The sequence below is a fragment of the Gigantopelta aegis genome, chromosome 6, assembly GCF_016097555.1.
Source record: "Gigantopelta aegis isolate Gae_Host chromosome 6, Gae_host_genome, whole genome shotgun sequence".
Taxonomy (NCBI): domain Eukaryota; kingdom Metazoa; phylum Mollusca; class Gastropoda; order Neomphalida; family Peltospiridae; genus Gigantopelta; species Gigantopelta aegis.
In genome coordinates, this window is record NC_054704.1 from 34,253,041 (window position 1) to 34,265,411 (window position 12,371).

The window sequence follows — 12,371 nt, forward strand, 5'->3', positions numbered from 1 at the left end:
CTGTTATATGTGTATTGGTTACTGGTTACAGTTCTAGAACAGCCTATTATATGTGTATTGGAAACTGGGTTACAGTTCTAGAACTGCCTATTATATGTGTATTGGTTACTGGGTTACAGTTCTAGAACAGCCTGTTATATGTGTATTGGAAACTGGGTTACAGTTCTAGAACAGCCTGTTATATGTGTATTGGAAACTGGGTTGCAGTTCTAGAACAGCCTGTTATATGTGTATTGAAAACTGGGTTACAGTTCTAGAACAGCCTGTTATATGTGTATTGGTTACTGGGTTACAGTTCTAGAACTGCCTATTATATGTGTATTGGTTACTGGTTACAGTACTAGAACAGTCTGCTCCATGTGTATTGGTTAGGCCTACTGGTTACAGTTCTAGAACTGCCTATTATGTGTATTGATTACTGGTTACAGTTCTAGAATAGCCTAGTCCACATGTATTGGTTTCTGGGTTATAGTTCTAGAACAACCTAGTCCATGTGTATTGGTTTCTGGGTTACAGTTCTAGAACAACCTAGTCCACGTGTATTGGTTTCTGGGTTACAGTTCTAGAACAGCCTAGTCCATGTGTATTGGTTAGGCCTACTGGTTACAGTTCTAGAACAGCCTAGTCCACATGTATTGGTTACTGGGTTTCAGTTCTAGAACAGCCTAGTCCACATGTATTGGTTTTTGGGTTACAGTTCTAGAACAGTCTACTCCATGTGTATTGGTTACTGGTTACAGTTATAGAACAGCCTAGTCCATGTATACTGGTTACAGGATTACAGTTCTAGAACAGCCTAGTCCACATGTATTGGTTTTTGGGTTACAGTTCTAGAACAGCCTACTCCATGTGTCTTGGTTACTGGTTACAGTGCTAGAACAGCCTAGTCCATGTGTATTGGTTTCTGGGTTACAGTTTTAGAATGGTCTACTCCATGTGTATTGGTTACTGGTTACAGTTATAGAACATCCTAGTCCATGTATACTGGTTACTGGTTACAGTTCTAGAACAGCCTAGTCCATGTGTATTGGTTACTGGGTTACAGTTCTAAAACAGTCTACTCCATGTGTATTAGTTACTGGTTACAGTTCTAGAACAGTCTACTCCATGTGTACTGGTTACTGGTTACAGTTCTAGAACAGCCTAGTCCATGTGTATTAGTTACTGGTTACAGTTCTAGAACAGTCTACTCCATGTGTACTGGTTACTGGGTTTCAGTTCTAGAACAGCCTAGTCCATGTGTATTGGTTACTGCTTCATGTCATCACATTTCAATGTTGTCTGCACATTTAATAGAAACAGTTACCAGTTGTTGATCCATTAGTCTTTCAGTCTTTCCTCTGTGTTACCTGTGGGAATATTACCATTTGCTCCAATGTAAACTAAATTACCACTTGTTTTCAAGTCAGCCTGAATTACCACATTTTTCATGTCAGTCTTTAATACCACTTGTTTCACTGTCAGTCTGAATTATCACTTACTTCCAGATTAGTTTTTAAAATATCTTTCTTCCCTGTCAGTCTGAATTATATCTTGTTTCTATGTCAGTCTGAATTATATCTTGTTTCTATGACAGTCTGAATTATATCTTGTTTCCATGAAAGTCGGAATTATATCTTGTTTTCATGACACTCTGAATTACAACTTATATTACTGTCAGTCTGTTTTACAACTTATTTCCATGTCAGCATCATGATTAGGGTTGGGAGGGTATAATGTTTTTGGCAATCATGTTTTGGATAACCATGCCACTTAAGATGTAAACTGAGCATTCTAGACTGTCTAAGCCCTGGCATGGCTGAATGATGGCATATCCATGAGACAAGTAGCCAGACACCTACAAGTGAACTATTCCATTATCCAATGCTTTAAAAGTGTTTCTGTACCACTGGCAGAGCGAGCTATCCCACTGCAGATGCAGTGTTCACGTGGCCGTTGACTTGTTGTGACTAGTATAAGCTGTGTGTTGCTGTTGTATCACAATTAATGTAAACATGATGTATGGTTTCTTACACTATATAGTAGTAGAACCATTCAGGTTGAGCAGATAATAATGAATGTTGCATCACAAAATCTATTTACCACTTGTTTCCATGGTTGGAGGAGATTGGTGTAAACAGGTCACACTGTATGTTCAGACTGAGTGGATTGCGAGTACCTCATACTAATATTTTATTGTACACATTATCTGTTTAGATTGATTTCATTTCATTTCAACTTATTTTCGTACTTATATCCAATTAAGGTTCAAGCACGCTGTCATTGGTACACACCTCAGCTATCTGGGCTGTCTGTCCAGCTGTTAGTTGATTAGTTGTTAGTGAGAAAGAAGAGAGTGTAGTGGCCTTACACCTACCCATTGAGCCCATAAGAACTCGCTCTGGGTTGGAGCTGGTACTGGGCTGTGAACCCTGTACCTACCAGCTTGTAGTCTGATGGCTTAACCATGACACCACCGAGGCCAGTGTTGTTTAGACTGAGCTGATAAATAAAGGATCATTTTACACACAACACTATTATTATGAGTAGATTGGTTATGGATGGTGTGGCATATAAGATGATTTATAGTGGTCTTCGTTTCTTGTGGTTGTAGTTAGCTGGTATCTGTGATTCTGCTGGTTGTGTGCACATTGTGGCTGCCATATTATTTACTGTATTTATTTCAAACAGTATGAAGGTTCCTGTATAATGGAATAAATGTTTAAAAAAAAAAATGTATTTAAAAATATACACAAACATGTTATTATGAGTACTTTATTATTAATTTTTTTTTTTATGTAAGATCATCTTATTATGAGTGAAATATTTATTAGTATGATTTTACCTATAAAAAGTGTAATGTAAGATTATATAAAGGACTGAATATAAATGTACTTTTCAAAATTAGTTTCCAAATATATGCTTCTATATTTTAGATGTCTATAAGGGGGATGATTTTCAGTTTCAGATTTTAGAATAATTGTATTTTTGTAATCATAATAATGTCAAATTAACAGATAATTTACAAATGTAAAATATATTGTAAAGTTTATGTGTTATGTGATTAAGTGTAGCTTTCAAATTATCATAAACTGAATAATAATAATAATTGGATTTATTTTTACTGAAAATCAACTTTGTATGACTTCACCCTGTGTTCCTGCCAGGCAAACGTTGACATAATATGTTTGGTATCTATAGCATATTGTACAAAAGGGTTCTATATGTGACACCATGGTTACCATTTAAAAACATTTTGAGTCCGTTATTGAATGTAAAGATACAATGAATGTTTATAATGGTGCTTGAGCCAGAAATATATTTTTATATGTTAATATTTTTTCAATCAGCACATATTGGGAATTAATTTTCAGTTACTGAATTGCATAATTCTATTAATTTTTGTTTCTATATTGGAAGAAAATCAACTCCTATAGTGGTCAAGTTTGAATATGTTTCATAATTATGATAACTATTGGTGCCAAAAAGCTACATTGAGACCATGCATGTTGAATGAGCATTTTACATTGCATTTTGTTTGACTACCAGGTAAATTGGCTAAACATTTTAAAAACAACATTGATCATTCAAACTGCTAACACTATTTGGTAATTCAGCTTAAGCCATGATCTTTATAATCATTCATTATTTCTGTTCATTAAATTTTAATATTATCATAATAATAATTGGATAAGTCTGTTGTTATTTTGGAAAATGCTAGATTTACCTTGTTTGTAATATATGGGCAGGACGTAGCCCAGTGGTAAAGCATCGCCTGATGCACGTTTGGCATAGGATCATCAGGGCTATTTCTCATTCAGCCAGTGCACCACGACTGGTAAATCAAATGCCATGGTATGTGGCTGCTGGATGGTGCATAATAAAGATTCCTTTTCACTGATAGAGAAATGCAGCAAGTTTCTTCTCAAAGACTTTATGTCAAAATTACCAAATGTTTGACATCCATTGTCTGATGATTAATAAACGAATGTGCTCTAGTGGTGTTGTTAAACAAAACAAATAAGCTGATTTCTTTCCAATTCACGTTTAGATTAATAGTATTATCTCAAAGCTTCAAGCCAGAAATAGAATGCTGAAAAGTCAGCATTTACCCCCAAACCAATGCGGTGCGAGACGTAACCCAGTCACTTTCAGTTATCTGTATGTGTTTTTGTTGATTACAGGGCATGGATCAAAGGTGCGGTGGTTCTTGTGGTGCTACTTGGACTGACCTGGGCTGTGGGACTTCTGTTCCTCAACAACGAGACGGTGGCGATGGCGTACATGTTCACCATCCTCAACTCTCTACAGGGGCTCTTCATCTTCATCTTCCACTGCCTCATGAACGACAAGGTAAACAGACATTGTTGTCTCTTGTAAATAATCCTTGCCATTTGCAGGCAAATTGTTCGTCATAAGAATTACTATTGGGGCTCAATGTGGCTAAATAAAAAAAATAGGGATGTGACATAGCCCAGTGGTAAAGTGCCTGCCTAATGTGCGGTTAATCTGGGATTGATTCCTGTCAGAGGGCCATTGGGCTATTTCTTGTTCCAACCAGTGCACCACGACTGGTATATCAATAGCCATGGTATGTACTATCCTATCTATGGGAAGATCCCTTGCTACTAATGGAAAATCTTTTGTGGGTTTCCTATCTTAGACTATGTCAAAATTACCAAATGTTTGACATCCAATAGCCACTGATTAATAAATCAATGTGCTCTAGTGGTGTCGTTAAACAAAACAAACTTCAAATGAAAAAATATGTATTTGGTAGCCATTACATGTTTGACTTGATGGCTTGTTGAGGAGGACATTCAGTTTTGATGCCAAAAAACCCCAGTCTAGCTAGTGACTGCGAGAGCTAGTTATAGTTATTAACAATGGCATTCCCATTCTTTTTGTGGGGAAATGCAGATAAATCCTAGAACATGCACCTGCAGTGGATGAATTGTAGGAATTTTGATGTCTCATCCAGTGCCCATTCACTAGTACATATTGGTATATACTATTCAGCATATGCAAAAGTACATACAAAAGATCCCTTACTGCCCATTTGGTAGGAATAGCCAATGTATGCAGGATAGTTAATTATTATTTACTATTTATTTATTTTATTATTAAAGTATACATTCATATGGTACTCCAAACTTGATACCTCCATGAATACTTATTTACATGGATGTGATGCAAGTTAAAAATTAATTTTAACCTATTGCATTTTAACATGAATTTTAAGTACCAGAATTTAAACACTTTTCCATCTCATTAATGAACAAGTATAGTACATACATGTATACACTTACGGCTTTCTCTTCTTCTGAAAGCTGTCATGTATTATATGATGTATACTACTCAAAAGAATTTAAGGGTCAAACATTTATAACCAAATAAGTTTCAGAGTGTATTAGATTGATGATGTAAACTACATCAAATTTTTTATTTATTGTTCCATATTTACAAAAAACCACAAATAAACGTCACTGTATACAAGAAAGTCACATGACATGCTGTCAAAGTTGAAGGTTGTCAAACATGGATTTTACACATTAGAACATTCGTTTAATAGTGTGTGAATCCACCCCTGGCGCGAATACACTCGACACATCGTTGCCTCATGCTGTTGATCAGACATCTGAAGAACTCTAGGGGAATGGCCTGCCACTCTGCCATAAGAAGTTGACCCAGATCATGAGGTTGGCCGGAGGGGCATGGTTATCCCGAACTCTTCTGCCTAATTCGTCCCAGGCGTGCTCTATTGGGGCCAAGTCAGGCGAATATGCTGGCCAATCCATCCTGGCGATACCTTGTTGTCTGAGAAAGTCCGTTACCACCCTGGCGCGGTGGGGTCTGGCATTGTCATCCTGCAGAACTGCCCCGCCGCCAATCTGCTGAAGGCCTGGGAGAACCAACAGCCGGATAATCTCATTCAGATAGCGGATTCCATTCAGATCGCCATCCACCACATAGAGGGGGGTCCTGTGGTGGATAGAGATGCTGCCCCACACCATGACGCTGCCACCACCGAACCGGTGACGTTGTCTAACGTTAACGTCAGCGAAGCGCTCCCCAGGACGTCTGTAGACACGAACCCGACCGTCGTTGAACTGGAGACTAAACCTGGACTCATCAGTGAACATCACTCGACCCCACTGAACACGTTGCCACTGCAGATGAAGCGTGCACCAGTGACGTCTGGCCATTCTGTGACATGGTAGGAGTGGTGGTCGAACAGCCTGGCAACGGCAGCGTAGATTATTGGCTCTCAGACGATTGCGTATGGTTTAATCAGACACTCGAGTTCCAGTCGCAGTCCGCAGATTGTCACGTAATCGGCGTGCAGTGGTTGTGTGTTGACGTAGAGCCATATTGGTGATGTAGCGGTCCTCTCTATTTGTAGTGCTTCGGGGTCTTCCCGAACGTGGACGATTTCGAACAGAATTCGTTGCTTGGTACCGTTGCCACAGTCGGCCAACGACACTCTGACTGACACCAAGTCTCAGAGCAACATTTCTTTGCGTATTGCCATCCTGAAGCCAAGCAATAGCCCTTCCTCGATCTTCGATAGTCAGTTGAAGTCGTACCATTGTCGAATTTGGAGTGTGCACCGTACACGAACGCAAGCTCCAATTATACGGAAATTCAGCATTGGGAACATGGAATACACGTGCAAAGCGTGCAAATGAAGTGCTTTGTGAAAAAGTAAGTTATGGGCACTTAGCAGACCTTTCGCTTTCGCTCTAATTTACGTGCAAATGTAAGCATGTTTTCACCATTAGAACTAGTCGACAGTGTCAATGACAGTGGATTTTAATTCATTTATGGGTTGCTTAGACCCACTTTCGTCAAAATGGAACAATACCATGCGTGACATTATGGTCTAGCTAATATAATTGACATTCAGAAAATAATGTCGAAAATATCGTCTGACCCTTAAATTCTTTTGAGTAGTATATTTCAGGTTCAGGAGTATCATAAGTTTGCTCATTAATAAACAAGTTCATTTATGGATAATGACTTAATGCTTTCTCATCTTCTGAAAGCTGTCATGTATTCTGATATGTTTCAGGTTCAGAAGGAGTACCGTAAGTTTGCGCGCCGCACCACCTGGCTGCCGCAGTGTATCCGGGTCAACTACGGGGGTTACACGGGGAACCTGTCCTCACCTAACCAGTCCACTGGATCAGCACATGGGGTACGTACAACTCTCTTGTAAAACCGTAAAACAACATAAAACTCCCTTTATATGTCATCTGTATTAGGTGACTGCTCTACATATTCCTATGGATGTATTATTTGTAATTAAAGAGCCTGATGTATGGTCGGTCTAGGATCGATCCTATCGACATGTATTCATAGTGAAAGAATTGCTACGCTTGAGCTGATGATGAAAATTAATTAATTTGACAGATGTGAGGGATATGTTTTGTGTAGTAATTAGATCACACTTGCCAATAACACTGCCAAAAACCAAAACCAATAGTTTACATGTTCATATGTAAAGGAATATATCATCAGCTAATCATAAATTGCTAACTACTGTTTGTATGCCTGTCAAAACAAATGCCGACTTCTTTGTTTGAAACTGAAATAAATTTGATGTTTGAATGTTGAAAGTTACTGTTAAGCTGCCAGATACATTAATAAAATTTAAAAAAATGTTTGTGTGTTTATCTGAATAATTTTTATAGTAAAGCATATTATTTTGGAAGCTTAGTAGATTCACAAAACTATGTTTGACATTTTATTTCTGATGAACTAAATATCATTTACTTCAATCTTTACATAATTCACCTGATAATGTCAGTATTTGTTGTATTTATTTGCAGTATTTTTCCAAACTCTTCGGTGGGAAGAGGAGGAAAAGATCAACATCAACAAACAGTTCGACCAAACCATTTCTTTCACAGAGAGGTAACATTGTTTGTTTATGCACATGTTATTAAATAAACCCATGCAGTAATATTTTTAAAAAGAAAGTATATTTTATCTTGATTAAAATCTCAACATTTGACTCAAATACTTTAAAATAAAAACAATATTTTGGAATTTAAATAAAGGTATGAACATTACATTATACCAAGATACACATTTTAGTTCATACATGATAATGATAATTTACAATAAATCGTCAACTGAAAATTAACTAGGCATGTCTGCAATGTATCTGATAGTGTTCGTATGATGTGAAAGTCTCTTGGCCATTGCAGATTCACAAAACTACTTTTGGCATTTTATTTCTGATGAACTGAAAATCATTTAATTCAATCTTTACATAATTCACCTGATAATGCCAGTTTGTTGTATTTATTTGCAATATGTCATCAACCTTTTAGTTCTTTATATCTAAAAGAAAAGATGTTAATATCCGCATAATGTCATTGAATTAAAAATTGTTTTTATTATATATAGGTGGTCGAGACAGAAGTTCTGGTGAACATTCGGGAAGTCGAGACAGCAGTTCGTACCCTTCAACCATCAATGGCTATATCTATAACGGGAACAACAACGACCCTCAGAAGTCTCCTCGAGTCGTGTCCAATGGTGTCATGTCCCTAAGAATCTGCTACGAAGAGGTGGATGGCATTGCCGGAGATCTGTCTGGAGCGTTTGACTGTTCGGTCATCGACAGCGAAGTGGTCACAGAGTACTGCCACAATAACCTGCAGGTTTCACGAGAGAAGAGGCGCTACTCTTCGGGATCGGAAGACTGCCAACAGTCGTCAGATGAAGAGAAGGACAAGGACCACTTGTCGACTCTGTCGTACGATTCCATTGTCAAAAATCGCGATTCTTTCATCTCGACAGATCCCGAGGGTCCACAGTCAGATTTCGGAAGTGCTGATGACCTTATAAAGGCCAAGAGGCTGAGTAGTCAGGAGAATGAACCTCTTGTTTTGGATCCCAATTCCAAACAGAATCTCATAAACAGTCTTATGACGAGGGTGGCTAACAAGAGAAATGGGATTAGGTTGCCGAATGGCAAGAAATGCTCGCCTTCTCTTGGGAATATTAACTGTTATGAGGAGGAGAAATCTGAGGAGAAAATGAACGTGAGCACACCCAATCTGAAGTATAAAGGCAGTGCAAAGTGTTCGGTGAAAAATCCCACCAAGAGCAGTGGAGTAGTTCTGCAGCTGAGCTTACCAAATATAAGTGCCACTGAGGAAGGCTGCGACACAGATCCCTCAATCCCACAATCCCAAGACAAGAACTTCTTCCAGAAAGGTTTTAAAATTAAGAGACTCCGGTCAGATGCGACAATTCAGATGGATCCACACCGGTTTGATCTATCATCTAGTGAATGTTGATCTTTGGCAATGCGAGAACAAGCTGTTAGTTGATATCATTTTGAGTTTTTGTTTATGGCAGCAAGTGAGAGAACTCAGATGTAACAATTTGGACAAATACACCATTTTGAAAATTTATTATGTAATAAATGTTGGTTAAAATCATTCCTTTAAGGGGTAACTTTGTTGTAGTTATGGCAACAAAGGGGCTTAACCAGGTTGTGATTAGTAGGTTTTGTATTGCAAGAGTTAAAAAAAATCATGTTGGATGTAACATTTGAAATGTGATCCACACCATTTTGGTTTGTTATTCTTGTGAGGACATGTTGTTAATATTTGTTCAGTTGTTATTACTGGAAGCAGGGCTGATAAATAGGTTGTGATCAGTAGTTGTATTTTATAATAAACAAATTGTTTAGGTTCTGATGTAATGATATTTTGTTTAATGCTGAAAATCCCTGCAGCTAACCTGGCTTATGATCAAGGTTGTAGAAGATTTAAAAGCAGAATATGATAGTGCTTAACACAAATTATGATTGATTTGTTAGGTTCAGCATTGATTAAAATGTCAAATAATCTATATTTCTTGTTAGCCATGCTAAAATATTTTGAAAGATTTTTAATTCTGACATCATGTACGATTTGTAAATAAGCCATGGTGTTTAAAATTTCATTATAATATTTCATAAACTGATCAAGGTGTTCAGAACATTCCTTAGGCTTGATTCTTATGGTGATATTCTTAAGATATCGGTAGATGGTGTTCTCGGCAAACTGTTTGACCCATCTGAAGATGGCACTGACCAAACAATGACAGTAAATGCTTATACTTAAACTTTGATTTGACAAAGGAAGTATTAATAGTCATAACATTGGTTGTGTCCTTGCTCTGAGATGTTTGTTGTCAGTATAACAATTGCTTGCTTATTGAATATTGTATTAAATGGTGATCAAAGGCAGTTGTTTTACAAACTAAAGGTGACAGTAGATTTCAGATAGTGTACATATTTTTCTACAGTTTATCCTGCAGACTATTAGTATGATTCTTTCTGCTTTAGACATAAGCTGTCATTTAACTTTTTTTTTATACTGACAAACATTTATACTAAAGTGATTCAGATCTTAGTAACATGGAGTTTAACATTGCGAGTTCAAATCTTATAAAAGGGGAACAAATATATTTTCAGTTTTGTGTTAAAATCCATCTTCATTTAGTCATATTTGGATCATGTTAGACCAAAGTCTTATTTTCACTGGTGCTAAAATTGCATTCTTCCTTTGAATAAAGCAAAATGACCAGATTAGTTAACTGTTAACTAGCGTTCACCTTGCTTTCTTTGTGTTGTGTGGTGCTTTATGTTCTTTGTTACCACTGGTAATTTGACTTAGCTTGACCATAAAATACAAAATGTTGTATACTTTGTAAGATTTTTATATTTGTATTTTTCATTTTTCAAATCATTCCAAGTATTTATTTTGTAATATATTTGTGCTGTGTACTATGATAAAAACTACATTGTGTATATCTGAATAATTCACTTTTCAGAAGTTTTGTTTTATAATGCAGGCCTGTATACCGATAAGGAACTGTATTTTAAAGGTCACATAAAATGAATATGTTTTATACCTTTTAAAAAAAAAAAAGAACTTCTAGCCCAGACATTCTTCATAAAGGTTAAAATGCACATTTTTAAGATTACATAATTCAATCATGTTTGTTAAACACACAAACACTCTCTCTCACACACACAGAAACATACACACACACACTCATACGCATACACATATACTAACACACACACACACACACGCACACACACTAACACTAACACACACACACACTCTAACACACAAACACACAAACATACATAATATGAATTGTCTGAAGCTTAAAATGCACAATATGTCCTCTTGATAATTGGTTTCACAAGCAGTTGTTGCTTTTTATCTTATAGTTTTGGCAGTATTCCAGAAATATTGACAATTCCTCATTGCAGGTTCAATAATATAAATAATAATCTTTTATCCGTGTTTTTAACAGGTCTTCCACATTGTAGGTAAAAATTATTTTACAAGACTAACTTGAAACTTAATTTCTAGAACTGCTTCTCAGTTTCTAGCATTTGCTTCCATTTTGAAACTTGAAAAAAAAAAATTGCTTCCCACTCCATAAAATTAAATTTCGAGCCTTGTAGTCTTACACTTACAGATGTACACACTGTATATTACTGTCAATAACTGGAAATAACATACCCAGTGTACTGTAATTGTATAGGTTTTTGTAATATGTTTGTACATAATTTTGTATACATGTCTGTACATGTAGCTACAATATCGGCTGCTCACAGTAATTATGTTTATCCACATGTCTCAGTTATATAGTACAGTAAATTACTCTTATAACGGACCAGAAGAGACCATGATAGTTAATTCGTTATAGCAGCAGTTCGTCGTACACATTTGTACAAGTTGGTTATTAATGTATAGGGAGATAAAACGGGACTTTAAGATCAGTTCGTTCTGTGCAGTAGTTCATTGTACACATTTGCATAAGTTGGTTATTAATGTATAGGGAGATAAAACGGGACTTTACGATCAGTTCGTTCTGTGCAGTAGTTCGTTGTACACATTTGTACAAGTTGGTTATTAATGTATAGGGAGATAAAACAGGACTTTACGATCAGTTCGTTCTGTGCAGTAGTTCGTTCTAAGCATGTTCGTTATAAGGGTACTTTACTGTATGTGTACTGTCAAAAATTGTGCAGATTAAGATATGGACATTGAATTATATGATGTACAAAGTACGGACTGTTGTCACAACAGTTGTGCTTATATGTCCAGTTTGTTAGCTGGGAAAGGTTAAAAGTTATAGCCACAGACCCTAGTTATTAAGGTCCTTAACCATATGTCCGATGCCAAATAACCATAAATAAAATGTTTTGAGTGTGTCGGTAAATAAAACATTTCCTTCCTTCCTTCCTAGTTATTAAGGTTGCACAGCACTATTCATTACTCCATGGATTTCAAGGCAAATATTGCCTTAGAATAAATGGCACAAAAAATAGCATGATATCACAATAAATAAGTGACTCTCTCTGT

The 12,371-nt window shown here is 36.6% G+C and overlaps 1 protein-coding gene across 1 annotated transcript in view; it reads left to right on the forward strand.

Moving 5' to 3' along the window:
* Positions 1 to 11,859, forward strand: part of LOC121375225 (adhesion G protein-coupled receptor L3-like) — a 90,062-nt gene extending 78,203 nt beyond the window's left edge. The window contains exons 22-25 of the mRNA XM_041502543.1: positions 4,164 to 4,332; positions 7,052 to 7,177; positions 7,812 to 7,896; positions 8,395 to 11,859. Coding sequence (XP_041358477.1) covers positions 4,164 to 4,332; positions 7,052 to 7,177; positions 7,812 to 7,896; positions 8,395 to 9,293 — 1,279 coding nt within the window. The 3' untranslated portion in view covers positions 9,294 to 11,859. The remainder of the gene's footprint in view (positions 1 to 4,163; positions 4,333 to 7,051; positions 7,178 to 7,811; positions 7,897 to 8,394) is intronic.
* The last annotated feature ends 512 nt before the right edge of the window (positions 11,860 to 12,371 follow it).